General features: G+C 50.4%; 1 protein-coding gene across 1 annotated transcript in view; it reads left to right on the forward strand.

Moving 5' to 3' along the window:
- The window catches only part of EYA2 (EYA transcriptional coactivator and phosphatase 2), a 142,264-nt gene that overhangs the window by 114,463 nt on the left and 6,236 nt on the right, over window positions 1-21,565 (forward strand). Inside the window, exons 11-15 of the mRNA XM_005862171.2 lie at window positions 10,863-10,921; window positions 13,478-13,638; window positions 17,128-17,242; window positions 17,454-17,575; window positions 19,871-19,971. Coding sequence (XP_005862233.1) covers window positions 10,863-10,921; window positions 13,478-13,638; window positions 17,128-17,242; window positions 17,454-17,575; window positions 19,871-19,971 — 558 coding nt within the window. The remainder of the gene's footprint in view (window positions 1-10,862; window positions 10,922-13,477; window positions 13,639-17,127; window positions 17,243-17,453; window positions 17,576-19,870; window positions 19,972-21,565) is intronic.

Here is a 21,565-nt window from a genome sequence, read left to right on the forward strand (position 1 = left end):
TGTGGAATAATCTGGGGTAGGACAGGCCACATGAGAGCAGTGAATGAGGGAGTGCGGGATCGGTGGGATAGATGAGCCTGGAGCCCTAGGCGCGGGCCCGACATGGTCACAGACATCCGTTTATCTGCAAGTACTGTGGGCAGCCATGGGGCTGGGGGTGCACATGACCTGGTTTATGTCTTTAAAAGACCATTCTGGCTACTACATGGAGCATGAGCAATAGGAGGGGAAAGGTGGAGGCAGGAAGACCAGAAGGAGATATTGCTGTTGTCCAAGCAAAAGAGGAAAAGTGGGTTGGATCAAGGTGGGAAGAAGAGGTGGCCTCTGGGATGGAGGTAAAGCCGAGGGCTTGCTGATGGGCGAGGTGTGGGGATGAAGAGAGAGAGGAGTCAGAGGGACTCCTGGGCTTGGTCCGACCAGGGCGATGGTGCCATTTCTGAGATGGGCCACACAGGGAAGACGTGGGCGTGCAGTGGGGAAGTCCATCCTTCTGTCAAGGGCACATGGGGTTTGAGATACCAAATGGACAGGTAGATATACGAGTCTGAAGCTCCCATGAAGTAAAAACGCCAGACACACAGTAGGCATTTGTCAGTCTTGGCTGACCCTGAGGCTCGGAGCAGGTATTTTGCGGGATTGGCGTGTGTTTGGAGCCATGCCTCAGCATCTTGCCCTCCTGCTCCTCCCGCCCGAAGGCAAGGCTGCACCTCCTGGAGAAGGACCTTCATTACCAGCTGGAGCTGCTCGGGGAAGCCAGTTTGTTTTAGTCTCTAAATTTTTCAAAAATGTCCCCAGTGCCAGAAGCCCCCAGGGCATCTCGGCAGGATTGAAGCCATGTTACACGATGGAGAAGTTAAGACTCACACAAGTGAAAACATACCGCTTGCTGGTGCAGGGAGTCCTGTAGAAATCTAAAGGCAGCCTCCTGTGGCTCCCAGGGAGGCCACTGGGATTGCGGAGAGGCCCAAGGCCTGTGGGAGCCCAGTGGAGGCCAGGCTCCCGCAGGATGGTCGGTTTAGGGAACAACGTCAGACCATTTCTACTCTGAGCCTGCCGTCTGGCTGCAAATAGGAGGTCAGCAGCCATTTAAGGAGAATTCACCGTCTGTCAGCCCTGCCCTAAGTGCTGTGGATTCAGAGGCAAACAAACACAGCAAGATCCCCACCCTCAAGGCATTGACCTTCCAGCTGGGGAAGCGGACCATAAACAACTGCCACGTACCTACTTGCTATGCTGCGGATTTTCCCAGGGAAAATGATTGCCATCTGGTTGGAGAAAGAAGATTCCCAACAGGAAATCTAGACTAATACAGTGGGGCCTTGACTTAAGAGTGTCCCAACTAACTTTCTACTCTGAGCCTGTCGTCCGGCTGCAAATAGGAGGTCAGCAGCCATTTAGGGAGAATTCACCCTCTGTCAGCCCTGCCCTAAGTGCTGTGGAGTCAGAGGCAAACAAACACAGCAAGATCCTCACCCTCAAGGCACTGACCTTCCAGCTGGGGAAGCGGACCATAAACAACTGCATATATAATGTCAGAGGGAGGGCTCCAAAGGGAGGCCAGCTGAGTCAGGGAGGTGATGGCTACAAGGGCTGTTATTTTTCTTGGCTTATCCACATAAGGCTTCTTTGACATCCAAGCAGAGATGGGAAGGAGGTGAGAATCTGGATGAAGAGTGTGTCAGGCCACAAGAATAGCAGTGCAAAGGCCCTGGGGTAGGTTACACGAACATGGTAGTTGGAGCAGAAGGAACAGGAAGGATTGTGGTGATCAATGGGGGTTAGAGGCAGATCCCGTGGGGTCTTTGTGCCATCATTGGGCTGTTAGGCTTTGGATAATATTCTAAGGATGACAAAAAGCTATTGGAGGGTTTTGAGCAGGGCAGCCTTGTGATCTGATTTACGGTTTAGAGGCTCCCTCTGGCTGCTGGGTGGAGAACAGACCAGAGGAGGCAAGGGTGGAAACAGGTATCTGCGTTAGATCAGGGGTTCCCAGGCTCCCAGGCACTCAGGAGGAGAGCCTGGGAGGCATATCAAAGACAAGGTGGACTGTATTTTCAGTTATGATGGTGATAACAGTAGTCATAGCTGAGATTCACTGAGAAGTTACTATGTGCCGGGCACTGTCTTGAGCAGTTTATATATTAACAATCCTCACTATTATTATCCCCATTGTATTAATCTGCTCGGGCTATCATAACAAAATAACCACAGACTGGATGCATATACAACACAAATTAATTTTCTTACAGTTCTGGGGGCAAAACTCCCAGATTCTGGTGCCTGCAAATCTGGTTTCTGGTGAGGACTCTCTTCCTGGCTTGTAGAAGGTCACCTTCCCACTATGTCTCCACCTGGTCTGTCCTCAGTATCTGTGGAGAAAGAGAGAGAGAGAGAGAGGGAGGGAGGGAGAGAGATGCAGAGAGGGAGAGAGAGAGCGCTCTATTGTTTCTTAATAAAAGGACACTAATCCTGTGAGATCAAGGCCCCCACCCTTATGACCTCATTTGACCGTAATTACTTCCTTAGAGGTCCCATCCCCAAATACAGCCATACTGGGGGGACTACAAAATGCACTTCATAGCACCCATTTTACAGGTGAAGAAACTGAGGCACAGAGAGGCTAAGTGAGCAGCCCAAAGTCACACAGGTGGCAGTGGCAACATTCAGGCCCGTGTGGCCTGGCCCCATAGTCCTTGTACGTACCTACTTGCTATGCTGTGGATTTTCCCAGGGAAAATGATTGCCATCTGGTCGGAGAAAGAAGATTCCAACAGGAAATCTAGACTAATACAGTGCTGTAGAGGGTGGGATCAAAGGAAGAGCAGGGATGGATGGAGTAGCCAGGAAGCCTGAGGAGGACAAGCAAGCGCTGACAGCAAGGGGAGGAGAAATTCCCAGCGTAAACGTAGGCGGGTGAAAGATGGGAAACCCCTCCTGAGTCAGCAGATCTTCGCATTGTACATGCAAAACAAAAGTCCCACAAATAACCACCAAAACCACACTGAACGGAGAAAGCCCCTCACTCCCCACCCTGAAGGTGAGCAAAGATCTGAAGGCATTTCTAGAAAGGGGGACGTGGCCTGAGTGGAGGGTACAGAGGGGATAACAAACACGACCACAGCTGACATGTACTGAGAGCTCACCTGCACGGCAAGGGGAGGAGAAATTCCCAGCGTAAACGTAGAAGGCGGGTGAAAGATGGGAAACTCCTCCTGAGTCAGCAGATCTTCGCATTGTACATGCAAAACAAAAGTCCCGCAAATAACAACCACCAAAACCACACTGAACGGAGAAAGCCCCTCACTCCCCACCCTGAAGGTGAGCAAAGATCTGAAGGCATTTCTAGAAAGGGGGACGTGGCCTGAGTGGAGGGTACAGAGGGGATAACAAACACGACCACAGCTGACATGTACTGAGAGCTCACCTGCACGCATTCATTTCACCTTTACAAACAGCCACCGGAGGGAAAGCTGCCGTATGTCCCCATTTCAGAGGTGGGAAAACTGAGGCACCGAGAGGCTGACTTGCCCAGCACTGACATGTATTGAGCTCTTACCCCGTGCCAGGCATCACACATGCATTTTCTCACTGATCCTCACAACAACCCTGCAATGGAGATTTTTTCAATCTCTGTTTTAAAGATGAGGAAACTGAGGCCCAAAGATGTCGTTTCCCCAGGGTCACCTAGCTCGTGTGCAGATTTGGTCCCAGGCCGAGCTGACTGCTAAGCTGAGGCATCTGTTCTCCTTGGGAGGTAGTTTTCAGATGCACTGCGGAGCAGAGAATGAGCACCAGTCAGCAGAGTGAGTGGAAGGGAAGAGTCCTTCGTAAGAAACAAGATTAACCAAAAGGGTTCAGCAGGAGGCACCTCTGGTCCAATTCAGGGGTGGCCAGGCAGGCGGCAGGCTGGAGGGGGAGGTTTCCACATGCGCCGAGCGTTGGAAGGACTCTGTGGGGGGACGCGGAGTGGCTGGGATCTGGGCAGCGTGATTTACCGTTCTGCAGGAGCTATCAGGGAGGGTAATATTTCACCGTGTCAGCGCTGAGCTGTGCGCCAAGGCGTCCTGCCCAACTGGCCATTAATGCAGTGCGGCCCTCGGCCTCTTTAATGCTCTTAAGATAAGTTAAACATTTAGACAACACAAGAAAGATGGCCCGGTTCCCCTCCAGGGAGCAGGCCCCTCTCGGGCTAGTCGAGCAGCAGCATTAAGCAATCGCACTTAAAAATATACTTGCCTTGAAGGAGGGATGGCCATGGAGCCCATCTGGGCCCTGACAAGGGTCATTTTTCTCGAGCAAATTTGTCAACAATTTCCTTTCTGCAGTTGTGTCTCCAGGCAGCCAAGGACAAAAAGTAATGGGATCGGACCACAGGAGGGCAGGTTGGGGAAACCCTGGCTGTCACCAGCTTAATCAGAAAAGGGTTTGTTTGATAAATATTAGTCACTGAACTTACTGTTCAGAAATGAGCAACAATGAGCACACTACGTATCCAGACCTGCGGGATGCAGATCAAGGATGGTCCAGACAGACACATCCAGCCTTAAATTACATTTATTAGAAAAACAGGAAAACTAATAAGAACTGGTCATTGAAAAAGACTGTGATGGTCGTGAAGCCTTTGGCAAGCATGAACAGGAAATAAAAGAGAGAAGAAAAGGAAGAGATGGGTGATAAACAACATTCAGAATGAAAGGCTGGACATCACTACAGATTCAGGGGAGATTCTTATTTTAAAATTATGAGAATACCATGTACAATATTATAACCAATGAGTTTGAAAACCTAGATGAAGTGGACACTTTTCAGGAAGATATAAATTACCAAAATTAACTCAATAGGGATTTAAAAATAAATTAAACCAGTGATCATGAGGAATTTGAAATGGTAGTTAAGGATGTAACCCAAAAAAAGGCACCAGCTAGTTTTAAACATGAGTCCACCTGACACTGGAGGAAAGGATAAATCTCGTCTTGCACAAACTACAGAGCAAAGAAAAAAATTGAATCCTCTCCCACGCATTTTATGAGACCAGTGTCGCCCTGAACCTAAATCTTTAGGACTTTGAGCACATGACAAATACACAGTCCCTGCAATCCCTCAGATAGCTCCTCTGGTGCCCTGTGACTCTGAACATGATTCCACTTGGAGCCTGTCTGCGCTTCCGTCTCAGACCTCTGGTGAAAAGTGGTCTGGACCCTAACTGGGACCGTCTAATAGGCCTGCCACATGCCTCGTAACACACCTGAAGTGGGTACATTCACCCTGTTTCATAAATTTTACATGTTTATTTATTTATTTTAGAGGGTGGGGGGAAGAGAGAGAAACATCGATTTGTTGTTGCACCTATGTATGCATCCATTGGTTGATTCTTGTAGGTGCCCTGACTAGGGATAGAACCTGCAACCTTGGCATATCAGGATGATGCTCTAACCAACTGAGCTACACTCCCAGGGCCCCATGTTTCATAGTTTTTTTAAAAAGCAAAACTGGAGACCTTGCTCTGTGGCTAGAGAGGGCTCAGAAGCCATGACACTCCTGTAGCAACAAGCACACCCTCCGCCCAGATCTTGGTTTCTAATACCATTTTCCAGTAAAAAAAAAACCAGGGATCCTTAAAAAAAAAAAAAAAAGCTAATTCTAAGGCTGGGGCAGGGAAGACACCCCATAAACATGGCGTGGGAAAATAAACTTCTCTTCCATACAGAAAAACTCCGAACCAGGGATCCTTAAAAAAAAATGGCTAATTCTAAGGCTGGGGCAGGGAAGATACCCCATAAACATGGTGTGGGAAAATAAACTTCTCTTCCATACAGAAAAACTCCAGATAATTTATTTAGATCCTCCACCCTTAATGGTGGAGTCACTTTGCATAGTGACTTCCCTCTGAAGAGTCCAATGTGGAACTGTGGGGGGAGTAAGTTCACAGTGGGGAAACCTGACCAACACTCCTGAGCCAGGTGAGCAAGGTCAACATCAACAGCGAGAAGTCATGTCTATAGCATGTACCCTGATACGATGTGAAGAGAATGGCATTTCACCTCCGTGATCTTCCTTCCCGAAACTCATAACCCCAGTCCAACCATGAGAAAAACATCAGACAAGTCCGAGTTGAGAGACAATCTACAAAATTCCTGACTACTACTCCTTTAGATTGTCATCAAAACCAAGGAAAAAAGTCTGAGAAACTATCGCATCTCAGAGGAACTTAGAGACAAGATGACAAGATGTAATGGAGTTCCCTGGCTGGGATCCTAGAAGAGGAAAAAGGACATTAGTGGGAGAACAACGGGTAAAGAACTGGCATTAGTTAATAATAATATAGTGATATTTATTTCTTAGTTGTGACTATGACTATCCGATATTAACAATGAGAGTAACTGGGCTTGGATATCTGGGACCTCTCTATAGTATATTCACAACTTTTCTATAAATCTAAAACTATTCTAACATTAAGAGTTTACTTAAAACAACAACTGAAGATTCAAAGGTATTAAGCAAGTGGCCCGAGATGACACACCTAAAACAACGGGTAAAGAACTGGCATTACAGTGGGGCCTTGACTCATGAGTTTAATTCGTTCTGTGACGGAGCTCGTAACTCAAATTACTCGTATGTCAAATCTTAAAGTGAACGAGTGAGACACGTGATGCTGGGCTGATGTTGTGACGTTCACTGTGACGTTCACTGTGCCAGCTAGCGGTGGGGTATCTGAAGCTGGCTCGTAACCCGAATTTTAGCTCGCAACTCAAAGCAAAAAATCGGCCAAGAGACGGCTCGTATCTCGAAAAACTCGTTAGTCAGGACACTCGTAAGTCAAGGCCCCACTGTAGTTAATAATGATATAGTGATATTTATTTATTAGTTGTGACTATGACTATCCTATATTAACAATGAGGGTAACTGGGCTTGGATATCTGGGACCTCTCTATAGTATATTCACAACTTTTCTGTAAATCTAAAACTATTCTAACATTAAGAGTTTACTTAAAACAACAACTGAAGATTCAAAGGTATTAAGCAAGTGGCCCAAGATGACACACCTAGAAAACGCAGGGCAGGGATTGGAGCCCAGGGAGGGCACTTGAACGTCAAGGGCACCACACGTCTAGGTCATGGGGACCTGAGTGTGTCTGCCCCCCCCCCCAGTCTGCCTGGCTCCCTGAGGTGCAGGCGTGCAGAGCATGCATGGAGAGTGAGCTGCTTTGCTTCTAAATAACCGCATCGGCAGGATGGCCATCCGTGAGCCTCTCTCGGTGGTGACCTCGATTTAATTTGACCAGGACGGTACCAGGCACAGAGTTTGCGCGTATGGAATGCAAAAAAGTGACAACAGCAGTGCTTTTTCTAAGCGCATACGTGGCATTTTCCGTGGGAGAGGCACTTCCCAAAGTGCTTTACCTGTATGGCTCATTGAACCCTTACGACACCCTCTGCGGTAGGTCCTGTTCCATGGCTGTTACGTTCTCCAGCCGGCTTTTCTCACACTATAGGGTGTCCTGGAAATAATTCCATGTGCTAACGTGAAAACCCACCTCATCCTTCTGAACTGCTGGGTGGGGCTCCGCTGAATGGATGGACCATATTTCATTTAGCCGTGATCCACTCGCGGAACTTCGGGTGTTTTCCAGTTTCTCACTGGGGTGATGGGCATCCGTGCACAGGCTCTTGGCGGGTGTCTCTCTGAGTCAGAAAGCGGGAATTCTTGGAGGCCAGGACTGCACGGTGCCCCACCCGTGTCCCCCTGGGTCCCTTCCTCTGTCTTCGCCAGCTGGTTCCGCTCAGACCCCCCAGGATACTCACACTTTGACCCAGGGGAGCCATTAGCAGGGTTGAGAGAGGCATAGGACCCGCTTCCCCAAGAGCTCGGCACCGTCCTCACGTCCTCGCACTGTCCCCCTCCCCCACTGCAGGTAACTCAATCCAGGTCAGCTGGTGGAGTATGAGGTAGTGTCTCGCTGAGCGTCATGGTATTTTACCAAGTCCGAAATGTGATCGCTACTGTTGTCACACTTTAGCGCCCCCAACAATCCCCTTGCAAATGAGAAAACCAGAGCCTCCCACATACCTCTCCCCTGACATCAGGGAAAGAGCAGGGAGCCCTGCCCAGGGGGCCGGAGCCTGTGACCCCCAGAGCAGCGTTTGAGCCTGAGCGAAGGACTGGAGGGCATAGGGAGGTGTTTTTCCCATTTCAGGCAAAGCAAAGGGCTGGGGGGTAATCCGCTATTCATTTCATTTTCTCTGTGCTCTGTCAAGTCTGCGTTGGCTTTTAAATACAGTTTTCATTAATATGCCAGGAGCACTGGTCCTAAGAGCCTTCCATCACTGTCACATGGCTGTGATCAGAGGTCTCAAACTCGGATGCCCTCAGAGGCCAAGTGACCAGGCGACGTAAAATGAAGAAAACCCAGGAGACACCGGGGAACTGATGTCCCCGCCATCAATTGTCAGGATACAGGAATGCAAGCCCTGCATTGCCGGGGCTTGTAAATTCTCAAAGTAGCTGAAAATCTGAGGCAGAGCCAGAGACATGGAGACTCCCTGGGTTTACACCCTGGTTATGGTTTCCAGAAACAAATGTTAAGTGCACTGTGGCTAAATGAGCTGTGTCTCCCGGCCAGCTTGTACGTTCTTCCCTAATTGAATTTACCAGCATAGAAGATAAGTTGTCAGCCTAGTTGTTTTATCCCTCAATATCCCAATAGAATTTTCTGTGATGATGGAAATACATGCACCATCCCCTATGGTAGCCACCAGCTCCATGTGGCTATTGAGCACTTGAAATCGGAATAAGGGGGGAAAAACAAAAGAAATATTGAATTGAGGAACTGAATTATGAAGTTTATTTCATTTTAGTTAATTTAAATATAACTATAGATAACCACATGTGGCGACAGTGAGATTTTTTTAACTTTGGGGTGCACCATAGAACTAAGCTACTTTGGGGAGGGACTACTAAATTATACCTGAGACCACCAAACATGAATGGAAAGAAAGGAAATATGAAATAATGAGCAGACGAGGTTTTAGCTACAGGCCAGTTATCTGCTTGCTCCAGAGGGGTCCCTCGCTGTCCCCCCAGTTTTTCCAGCACTCTCCAAAGAGTTTCACAACTGGGACCGCCATTTACTGTCCACAGTGTTCTTTGCAATAATAAGAACTCACATTTATGTACCACCTACTGCACGCCAGGCATCTCACCTTTCCTCCCGTCAACCCTGTGACAAAGGTCCCATCGTTACCTCCATGTACCAGCCCGACCTCTGGTTGCTCGAGGTCACACAGCTGGGTCGTGGTCGGGTCCAGGACCCAAACCCAGGCGGTAAGATTCTGGAGCCTGAGCTCTAACGGCTAGCACAGCAGGCTCACAGGTTTTGCTGCATCAGCATATCCAGACGCACTCTCCGATGGAGGTGGAGTTGGCAGGATTGGTGTGTATTGCCTGTAGCTTCTGTGGGGTGCGTAGCATCGCTCTTAACTCCTGGTTGCAAAGTGACAGAAACCCAACCCCTCTAGCTTAAACTGAAAGGGTATCAGTTTCCTGTGGCTGCTGTAACAAATTACCGCACACTTAGTGGCTTAAAACAACACAAATGTATTCTCTTACAGTTCTGGGAGCCAGAAGGCCAGCGTGGGTCTCACTGGGCTGCAGGTGTCCGCGGGGTGGTTTCTCCTGGAGCTCTGAGGGGAAGTCTGTCCTTTGCCTCTTCGGCTTCTTCTTGTATTTCTTGGCTTCTGGCCTCTTCCTCCATCTTCAAAGGGCACCACTCCAATCTCCTTATCCTCTTGGTCATCACATATCCCTCTGCCTCGTATTTACAGGACCTTGTGATTACATTTGGGGCCACCTGGAGAATCCAGATAAACTCCCCACCTCAAACCCTTAACTTAATCACATCTGCCAAGTCCCTTTTGCCATATCAGTTTTCAGGGATTAGAACGTGGACATCTTTGGGGGGACCTTTATTCAGCCGACCATGGTCCGGGTGGCCTGGTTTCAGTTATGGCTGGATCCAGGAGACCAAACCATGTGAGCCCTCCCTCCAGCTCCCAGAGAGCACCTCTTTTCCAGAAGCCCCAGCCAGAGTCCCAGGGCTCGTTCCCATTGGTCCAGCTTAGACCACATACTCTCCCTGAAGCAATCACTTTGACCAGAGGGATGCCAGGTCCCTTTGATTGGCTGAGCCTGGATTATGTGCCCACCTTCATCATTCCCCTCCCTGTGGTCTTAACCCACATTTGATAAGGTGTTTCCCCAAGGGAACTGAGAGACTTACGGGTGGTCGCAAGCAGCATGTCCTTGGAGTCTGTTGAATGGCAAGCCCTTGGAATAGTGCCTGGCATATAGCAAGTGCTCAATAGGCAATGATCACAGGTCATGGGACGGAGAAGGGGACTTGGGAAGGGGGTACATCCAGAAGCTAATGCTGGAAGAATACATGGTTCACTAAGTAGGTGAAGGTGGGAGAGAATTCCAAGCAGAGGAAACACCTGGAACAAAGCAAAGGTTTCCACCATATGTCCTGGTGTAGCTGGGGGTGGACAGGGTGGTCCCACTGTGGGCCTGTCCTCCCAGTGTAATATTAAGAGCAGCCCCTTTTACTTGCAAAACTATCTTAGTTTGCATGATAAATTATATCCTTATAACCCATTGTTTATAAGGAAACCAAAGGTAAAAGAGGAATGATACTTTGCCCAAGGTCATCGACCTTTAGGGGCAAAGCTCAGACTAGAATTCAGGGCTCTACTCCCAGTCCAGTGCTCATCCTACCCCTCCTTTATGAAACCGGTTCTTAAAGGTGGCATCTAACTAACCAGTCACATTTCTCCCTCTTTTCCTCTTCTTGCCAAATTCTCCATAGGATTGTGACCAGATCCACGTCGATGATGTCTCCTCCGATGACAATGGCCAAGATTTAAGGTAGGAATGGGTGGAGGGGAGTCCACTATGCCCCTTTGGATTGGTCATCGCACTGGCCTTTCACTAGGAAGTGGAGAGGCGGGGCGGGGGGCGGGTGGTTATCAGAACAAGAGACGCCTGCTTCCAGCCAGAACTGGGACTTGTGTTTCTCTGTGCCCAGAAATCACACCCCCACCCTGCAGCCTCCTCCACATCCCCTCAAGTCACTGAGGCTGAGATTTCCACAAATTCCCTGTGAGCCTACTTATGTTTCTCTATTTCCTGTTCACTAAAGTAATACATGCATATTTAAAAAAATTCAGCTGTGGCCAGTGTGGCTCAGTTGGTTGAGCGTTGTCCCATGCACCTAGAGGTCTGGTTCCAGGTCTAGGCACATGCCAGTAGTGGGTGTGCAGTAGGCAGCCTATCAGTGGTTCTCTTTTGTTGATTTCTCTCTCTCTCCCTCTCCCCCTCCCTCTCCCTCTCCCCCTCCCTCTCTCCCTTACTCTCTCTCCTCCTCTCTCCCTCTCTCCCTCTTTCTTTCCCTTCCTCTCTCTCTCAAAAATAAATAAATAAATAAATAAATAACATTTTTTTTAACTCAACCACTCCTGACCTTGCCTCCCAGAATCACCACCATTAAGAGTTTGGTATAGTCCTAGCCCAGTGATGGCGAACCTATGACACGCGTGTCAGAGGTGACACGCAAACTCATTTTTTTGGTTGATTTTTCTTTGTTAAATGGCATTTAAATATATAAATAAATATCAAAAATATTAAGTCTTTGTTTTACTATGGTTGCAAATATCAAAAAATTTCTATATGTGACACGGCACCAGAGTTAAGTTAGGGTTTTGCAAAATGCTGACACGCCGAGCTCAAAAGGTTCACCATCACTGTCCTAAGGGGCTTGCAGGAGGCAGCCGATCAATGATTCTCATCATTGATGTTTCTATCTCTCTCCCTCTCCCTTTCTCTCTGAAATCAATAAAAAAAACACTTTAAAAAAAAAAGAGTTTGGTATATATTCTTCTAAAGTTGTATTGCATTCTTTAGCATACATGTATTATCCTATATAATAAAAGCCCAGTGACCAAATGGCAGAATGACCAGAACAACGGATCGACCAGTTGCTATGATGTGCACTGACCACCAGGGGGCAGACGCTCAACACAGGAGCTGCCCCCTGGTGGTCAGTGCATTCCCACAGTGGGAGTGCCGCTCAGCTGACCGGGATGAGCAGCGCTCCCACAATAGGAGCAGCCGCTCAGCGGGCAGGTCCACAGCCACTCGGCTGACCGGGATGAGCGGCACTCCCACAGCTGGCCGATCCCCACAGGCCACGCCCCCCACCAGTGCACAAATCCCGTGCACCAGGCCTCTAGTCCTATATAATAAAAGGCTAGTCCTATATAATAAAAGGCTAATATGCAAATCGACCGAACGGCAGAATGGCCGGTCACTATGATGTGCACTGACCACCAGAGGGCAGACACTCAACAACAGAGCTGCCCCATGGTGGTCAGTGCGCTCCCACAGGGGGAGCACCACTCAGCCAGAAGCCAGGAGAGCGCAGCAGCAGTGGCGGGAGCCTCTTCTGCCTCCATGGCAGCACTAAGGATGTCTGACTGCCAGCTTAGGCCCGCTCCTCAGGGTTCCATTTTTTTTAAGTTTCCCCTGTAGCCGGCTTGGAATTTAGAGCAGTGCTCCTCTGAACCCTGTCTCCTGCTGAGCTGTCTGGTTCCTCACGACCCAAGGGGGTTTTCCCCCGCGGCATTAAAGCGAGCACGCTACTCCGTGGTTTACTCCCAAAGCTTCTGGTGGGGAAGGAACACCGTACTCCTTGGAGAGCTGGGGTTCCCACGCTCACGCTGTGGCTGCATGGGTGGGAACCGCCCCACTGTCCCCCTGGCTCCCAGCGGCCGCTCTGGTTAATTCTGTGTGCGGCTCTGACTGCACCCCAGTCTCCGCACGTGGAACGCCTTGGCCCAGCAGCCGCATTCGGGGCAGGGGTTATACCTGCCAAGCGCCAGCAATCCACTCTGCCTCCAGGAACAAGTAAACAGATTAAAATAGGGAATTTCTGTGGCAGGATACGGAGGTGCTCACAGAAGGGGGGCAGGGGCAGCAGGCAGGCCTGAGAAGGGAGGGGGAGCAGGGCGGATTTGGGGAGCACAGTAGTGGGAACCGGTTTTCTTATGGACTCTTCTGTCAGGATGAACCAAATCCAACCTTTTTTTTAAATTCTTTTTCATCCAGAAATTCTAAAGGGAGAAAGACGGGCTTTCCCTAGTGTGGCCACTGCATACAGGGGAGGGCTAGTCCCCCAAAATGAAAATAGACATGTTATTTCCCACCAAAGAAAGGGAAACGGGTGCTGATTAGGCAAGAGCAAAAGGCGCCCCGATTCTATGGGGAAGCTGGTAACACTGTGGTCCTGCTGCTCCCAGATGTACACACACACGGCACCTCACACACTCGGGGGCTGTGGGCCCCTGAGCCCACCCACGGTTCCAAGGGCCCCCCTCCCACATTAACACTGTCTCTTCTCCCTCTCCTGCCCCTCTCCCTCCCCAGCACGTACAACTTCTCCGCCGATGGCTTCCACAGCTCGGCCCCGGGAGCCAACCTGTGCCTGGGCTCCGGCGTCCACGGCGGCGTGGACTGGATGAGGAAGCTGGCCTTCCGCTACCGGCGGGTCAAGGAGATGTACAACACCTACAAGAACAACGTGGGCGGTGAGTGGGCCGGAAGAGGGCCGTCCACCATGGTCACGGGCTGTCGGTGCTTGGGCCACAGCCCCACCAAGGGAAATGCACTGAGGATGGCCACCGTCACTCACGTTGCCCGCTTGGTGCCAGGCACTGCTCTGAGAGGGTTGCGGACATCGCTTGCTCAGTGCCATCCTCATGCTGCCCCTGGGAGGGGGCGCTAGTGTGTCATCACCGTCTCTGTGAGGGGAGGAAGCTGAGGAGTAGAGGAAGCATCTTGCCCAAGGTTACAGAGCCCACCCCACGCCTCACTCACAGCCACTGCTTCTCAAAGTGTGGCCCTCGGCAGCAGCGTGGGCATTGCCTGGAGGTGCTAGAAATGCAGGTCTCTGGCCCCGCACAGACCTGCGGAGCCGGAAGCTCTGGGGTGGGCCCGGCCATTGGTGTGTGTCACCCCCTCCAGGTGATTCTGACGCTCGTTCCAGTTTGGGGTTTCAGCCCTCGCTGCTCAGATTGTGGTCCATGGACCAGCTGCGTGAGCATCACCAGGGTGCTTGTTAGGTGCCAGGACGCCAGGTAATCTGTGGAAACAAAGTCAAAGAAGCCCTGGAAGCCACTGGTTCTCGAACTTGGCTCCTATTGGCACCACCTGAGGGATGTCTGATCTGATTTCCTTGGTCTGCCTGCAGCCCAGCATCAGGATGCATAAAGTCCCCTGGTGACTCTAATGTGCGGCAGAGGTGAAGGCTGCCGGCTTCGGAGCAGGAGAGCGGTGCTTTATCGCACCGAACAAGCAGTCTGGGAGGGGCTGGGGGCAGGTAGCTCACAATCCCCAGGCCCTAGATCACCACCCTCTAAGTCAGTGGATCTTACGAGATGGTATCTCCCGGAGGCATTTGGAGTGTCTTGATTGTCCCAATATCTGGAACCAGCTACTGGCCCATAAAGGGGAAAGCTAATAATGTCTACCATATACACATGGCCCCGAAGCTCCGGGGGCTCCCTCCTCCACCCCAGAGGGTCTCAAACCAGATAGAATCCACGTCCAGTCCCAGTGCTGACAGTTTCTACATCAATCTCTTGGAGCCTCGGTTTCTAAGTCTATGAAATGGGGCTAAAAAGAATTCTGCTTGCCTGGGTTATGGAGAGGTTTGTTGTTACTGCATATAAAAGGCATGTCTCCGTGCCTGGTATACAGCAGGCACTCAATAACAAATGGTAGCATTTATCACTAGTTCCTTCCAGTTTTGCTTGGGAGTTTTTCGGGATCTCCTGTGTCTTCCACTTTCCCAGAGGGACTGTCAGCTCTTCAGGACTTTCTGTCTCGCCTGTGGCTGCAGCCGAATGCAGTCCTGGGAATAACTAATGTTTGTTGAGCACTTACTCTATGCCAGACTTTGAGGGCTTTTCATCTAATAGTTTATTTGCTCTTCACAACATCCCTATAAGTTAAGTGGTTTTATCATCAATGTTGTGTGAGGGTGGAAACTGAGATCAGAGAGGTTAAGTTACCTGCCCAGCATCACACAGCTGAGGCCAGGGGCTCCACCACCTCACCCACACTCATGGCCCCTCACACCTGTCTATTGACTACAGGAGTGAAGCAGGGAGCTGCAGGGTCAGCCCTGCTTGCTCACCCAGCCCTACAAGGAGAAAGGGGGGAGGAAGGGAGCTTGGGTGGAGAGACCGGGATGGAGTCAGCCAGCGGAGGCCATCTGCTCCCCATCCAGGTTAAGCCCCAGGAAATACCCAGGGTTTCTGTCAGGCTGCTGTGCTTTCCCATAAACGGAGGGGAAATTACCCGACGTGTCAACAGGCCGGGAGCTCACGGCTGGCAGGATGCCAGTGGGCAGCCCCTCCCTCTCTCCCCGGCGCAGTCTCTGCTGCCTCCTCCCCCACCTCCGAGCTGATTCTGCATCACAGAACTAGCCTGCTGAGGCTGCAATGGAGTCTGAGGAATGTAGCCTCCTAGCTTGGCAGCCAGGTACTTCGCTAAAAAATCATCGTTCTTATTACTAATGAGATTTTCATAGTGTTATTGTATTAATTATTGAAGAGAGAAATGGCTAGTAGAAGGCAGCTAGCCATGTCTACCACAAATAGCAAACGAAAAGCCCCAAGAACAATAGAACTTGGTGCTTTTCAGGAAAAAAAGAAGCCAGTGTGGCTGCTGTGAGGGTGCATGTGGTCAGGGAAGGGATGAGAGAGGCCAGTGCCCGGCTGGCACAGGGCCTTGCAGGCCACGGGGAGGGTCCTCTGTGTGGAGATGATGATGTCTAAATAGGACAGGCACGAGGCAGCACCTTGTCCCAGTGAATTCACTCTCTCTCCAACACAAACCGATCCTCGCCAGCCACGCCAGCCCCAGCTGTGGGGCTGGTACCGTGGCGTCAACAAGACCGACTGGGTTCCTGCCCTCATAGAGCCAGCCATCCAATGGCCGAGGCAGACGCCACACGGTAATCACACAGACACACTTTAAGTTACAGTTGTGAGGAGAAGAAGTACAGTGTGTTGTGAGAACATAAAATAGAAGGAACTGACCAGAATAGGCCTTCCAGAATTAATGACATTTATGATGAGTGTGAAGGATTTAGCAAGGCAAAGGGGTGAGGTCAGATAAGACGAGTGGGCCCAGCCAACGTGGCTCAGTTGGTTGAGCATCATCCAGTGCACTGAAAGCTTGTGTGTTCTATCCCCAGTCTCACCCCTCCCTCCCTCCCTCCCTCCCTCTCTCTCTAAGCATGTCCTCAGGTGAGGATTAAAAAACGAAAAAGATAAGAAGAGTGGTTCAGGGTCGGAAATGAGGTGTGTAAAGTCCTGAGGCAGGAACATGCTTGGTGTTCCAAGGACAATGAGGAGGCCGCTCGGCTGGCATGGAAGGACATCAGGGCAGTGGGGCAGGGCCGTGGGCTGTTGAGTCTGCACATTATCTAAGGGCACTGATGGCTGAGAGATGACAGTCAGGTTTAGAAACACTATGGGCTCGGGGTCAGCTGCCTGTCTCCATTATTTCCTCTACTGTGAGCCAGTCTCAAAGCCCCACAAAACCTGTTTCTTTAACTGGCTAACCTAATGTTATATCTCAATGTTAAAAAATAAAAAGTGTCCGCTTCTAGGGTCTATGTAACAATAAAATGAAATGTCACATTAAAAGCAGAGGGCCCTGCATACAGTAAGCACTCAATAAATGTTAGTCTTTTACTTATTTATTAACTTTTGTCTCCACTGTAACAGTGCAAGCTCTATAGCTGGGATGCTTTGTTTGCCCCTGTATGTTCTGTGCCTGTCACGATATTGACCGTGCAGAAGGCACTTCTTGAGTTTTTGTTGGACGGATGGCTGAATGGGTCAATCAGTCAATCCCAAAGTAAGATTAAGATTACTGGATTGCAGTTGGCTTTGGGGGTCATCTGATTTGAAACCTCAAGGTAGCTAGGCTCCCCTTCCCCCGGCCTACCCCCTCCCAGGCCTGTCTAAAATGACAGCTACCCCATCTTTCTTTCCTTCGTCCAGGCTTGATAGGCGCGCCCAAAAGAGAGACCTGGCTGCAGCTCCGGGCTGAGCTGGAAGCTCTGACCGACCTCTGGCTGACCCACTCCCTGAAGGCACTGAACCTCATCCATTCCCGGTAAGTGGGAGCCCTGGTGTTCCTTTCTCCCATTTCCACACTCGGGGGAATAGGACTCTCCAGATTCTCACTGGCACTTTCCAGGCATTGGCTAAAGCTGAGTTCACCATGGACCCCTTGTGCCGCAGCTGAGCAAGCAGCTGCCCTGACTCCTGAGGGCCTGGCCTTGTGGTCCCTTGGAGTTCTGATCTACAGTCTCCCTTGTCCTCAGGCCCAACTGTGTCAACGTGCTGGTCACCACCACTCAGCTAATCCCTGCCCTGGCCAAAGTCCTGCTCTACGGACTGGGCTCCGTGTTCCCAATCGAGAACATCTACAGTGCAACCAAGACAGGTAAGGGGGCCCAGCCCTCAGGCGACGCGGGCGGGGTTAGCGTTCCATCCCAGGCAGGGAAAGTTCAAGGAAGACGGCACTAGTGATGTTCCATAACCTGTCCAAGGGCATGGCTCAGGTCCCCAAAACAACCCTTACCACCCACTAGCTTTAGGGAAATTGATGAGGAACAGTTCTCCATAGTTAGGGTAACTGCAAACCTGCTCTAACAAACACCCCAAATAAAAGGCTTCCATCAGCGTCAAAGCTGATTTCTCCCTCCCAGGTCCACCGACCAGAGGGCAGTGATCCAGGTTGGTGGGTGACCCTCTCCTTATACTCACCCAGAACCCAGGTTCTTCCCATTTCATTTTCCACCCTCCCTTACGGTTTTATCCTCACGTATGTGGTCAGATCAGGGTCCTGCCACATTGACATGCCAGTTTATGCAAAGGTGGAAAAGGGGAAGGTGCAATGCTCGTCCAATATTTTAAAGCCAAGATTCAGAAGGAGTGCAAGTTACTCCTGCTCACTTTAGTCCCGTGGCCACAACTAGTTGCAAGGGAGGCTGGGAAATGTAGTCCATAGCTAAGTGACTGTGAGCACAGGTAGTACTCATGGAATTTTATTACTGAGGAAAGCCATTCCCACCACAGCATGGTACATAAGGGGATTTTCACTTAGGTGATGCAATCATCAAATTACCTTGAATTTAACCTTGAACCACATAGAGAGAAAAGCGTTTTTAATTCTCTTTTCAAGAGAGTGTCTCCATTTAGTGCTCACCTGCTTTAACACCTCTCTAACACTTAGTAATCTCCCTTACTAACAAAGAGAACAAGCCTTAGGCTCAAAGCTTTTATGAGATAAGAGAATTTAGTAACTAAAAATTAACAGTATCAAGGCAAGTAATACTGGTTTGCTTGGGTTTTTTTTTTTTTTTTATGTGTGGGGGAACTGGGATTTTTTTATTCTTATATCACACAAAAACTAAATACAATATAAATAATTCAAAAATAAACCTATGGGGGTGGAGGTGGAAGAGGGCATGGAGGGGATAAATGGAGATGGAAAAATAAATAATCTAGTTAAGATGTTTTTAATTAGAAGTGTTTACCCTTGGTTTTTTTTTTTTCTGGAGATAAAAAACCAATTTGTAGTACTTTAGAAGCATTTTCTTAGAGCAATTTTTGCCTTTACTAAAATTCTAGATGTGAACATCACATAGAAGTGCCTTTAGATTTTGAAATCATAGGAAGTCAGGCCCCAAATGGCTATGAGAGGTTCTGCCTCGGACCCCTGTGTCAGAGGATTCAAATGCCATCAGAGAAGTGGCAGAGCGACTCTTGTTTTCCACTTGGGGAGCCTGAAGATCAAAGAACTGCAACAGTCAAAGTTGAGATAGGACAGGAATTTGGTCACCAGCTCCTTGTTCTAACCTAAAAACCATAATATTTTTCAAGTCAGGCTCTGCTCTGATTATCTGCATAACAAACATCCCGACACTCGGTGGCTTACAGCAACCAGATTTCATTTCTCACTCTGGGTTGGGGAATCAGCTGTGGTTCTGCCCGGCTTGACTCCAGGTTCCGGTCTGCTCCTCATCGTGGAACCTGCGGCCACCCAGGGCCGCGCTCTTCTCATGGCAGAAGTGAAGGAGGCCAAGACAGACCACCACCCCCATTTCTCATGGCAGGTCCCTAACATGCCATTGGTCCAAGCAAGTCACATGGCCACACGCTGAGGCTGAGCAGGCCTGATGTAGGCGAAGCCTTAGCAGAGAGCCTGGTATATAGTAAAGTCAGAGAGTGGCAGTCACTCGTTATTAGTGCTGTTTTGTTGTTGTTGTGGTTACCAAACTTGCTGACACAATCTTAGGATGAACTAAGATGTGAATCCATTGTGTCTGGACTTATGCTGCTGCCCAGACACTGGGAAGAAGGTGAATAGGGGAGGCGGTCATCACAGGTGGGCCTGGGGATCTAGGCGAATCGCCTCACCCCTCGAGCCTCGTGACCACATCTGGAAAATGGGTCCGTCACTCCTACCCAGACAGCTGCATAGACCCCGGAGCGGCTGCAAACCCCTGTACTGCCTCTTCTGCTGCGTCCCCCTGGGCAGGCCATGAACCTCTCTGCGCCTCTGGTTGTCATCGTCACATGGGGATGGCAGCATTGTGAGCCTCGGTTGCTGGAGGGTGAGATGATGAACACTTGGCCCTCAGGAGGACAGTGCACCCAGCAAAGGCTCAGCCGCGCCTCACTGGCCGCGCTCTGTGCCTCACGAGCTTCTCTCCTCCCTCCTTCTTCTGTGCAGGGAAGGAGAGCTGCTTCGAGAGGATAATGCAGAGGTTCGGCAGGAAAGCCGTCTACATCGTGATTGGTGACGGGGTCGAAGAGGAGCAGGGAGCGAAAAAGGTACTTCTTCCACCTCGCAGCTGCTTTTGCTCCTCTCCTGAGCCCTTTCGTGGTTTTCCGGGCTCTGTGCACACCTGCTGCTGCCTGGGCCCCACTCCCGGCTCTTTGCGGGGCGACCCGTTCCCATTTGCACATCGCAGAAGCATCCTGAGCAATTTCCTCCTGCAAATCCCGCTCCGTGCCTTTGGCCGCCGCCATGGTAGCCCTGGATTGTTTCTGGGACAACTGCTCCGAGCGGAGACGCTCTGTCGGGGCAGGCTGGTGGGGGGCTGGTGCACGTGTGTGTTTTATTTAATTCTTACTGATCATATGTTCCAGGAACCCGTCCCAGTTAATAAAGACAGCATTAAGCTAATGAAAAGGAAAGCCCCGCATCTGTGATCTCAGGCCCGTGAGGAGAGGGGCAGGGGGCTCTGGTAGCCGCAGCTCTGTTCTTGGAACAGAAACAGCTGCCAAAGGCCTGGGTCTGGGCCTGTCCGCAGCGTCCCAGGGACCTGCACCCCCATCCCAGAGGCCTGGGAAGTGGATTGTTAATGTCACGGAGCTTAACTTGGGGACCTGGTTTCCTCCCTTTCCCCGGCAACCAATTCCAAGGAAATGCAGCCACGTTTAGGGTCTCAGAGGATGAGCCGCATAAGGAGAGGGAAGGCCCCAAGGGTGCGGGAGAGGGACTCCGGAGAGGAGGGCTCAGAACCTGTGCATCCACTGCTCCCTCCACCTGGAAGGCTCCTCCCCCCCACCTCATCCTTCAGGTCTCAGCCCAGCAGTCCTTCCTGCGTGAAGAGTTCTCAGACCGGCTCCCCCTCTGCCCTTCCAGCTCGATCAGCCCTGCCTGCGACTCCCCCTTCCCCACCCCCCACGGTCCTTATTCTTTCTTCAGGACGTTTTCCTCACTTGTCATGAGAGGATTATCTATGTACTCAGTGGCTTAATGGCACATCCTCCAGCTACAGTGTAAGCTCCATTAGCTGAGCACCTACTGTGTGCCAGCCACTGTCGTTGGGGATCCCGCAGTGAGCAGAACAGACAGGGCTCTCACCCCTCACTCGGCTCACAGGCTGGGACAATAAGCACCTAAGTGTAACGTGCTGTCAGGTAGTGAGCAGAGCTTTGGGGGAAAACAAAGCAGAGAATGGGAACAGAGGGGACTCTAGGGGCGGGCAGGTTGCAAGTGTAGTTAGTGGCCAAGGCAGGCTTCCCTGCGAGGTGACATCTGATTAAAGTCGGGAAGAGGAAGAGAAGTGAGCCAAGTGGATATCAGAGGGAGGGCATTCCAAGAGAGGAACCAAGATGTTCAAAGGCCTGGGGGCTGGAGCCCCTGCAGGGAGCCAGCGTGGCCACAGAGGTGGGTCAGGCAAGTGGGGAGAGGGGGAGAGGGAGGGAGGGGAGCCCTTGGGAGGACCTCAGCTTTCACTCTGAGCACTTGCTTTAAGAGGAAGTGCTTTCACTTTTATTTTTATTTATTTTTCTTAAATATGTTTTTATTGATTTCAGAGAGGAAGGGAGAGGGAGAGATAGAAACATCAATGATGAGAGAGAATCATCAATTGGCTGCCTCCTGCACGCCCCCCACTGGGGATGGAGCCCGAAACCC

This window comes from Myotis brandtii, unplaced genomic scaffold (assembly GCF_000412655.1).
Source record: "Myotis brandtii unplaced genomic scaffold, ASM41265v1 scaffold161, whole genome shotgun sequence".
In the NCBI taxonomy this organism is placed as follows: Eukaryota; Metazoa; Chordata; class Mammalia; order Chiroptera; family Vespertilionidae; genus Myotis; species Myotis brandtii.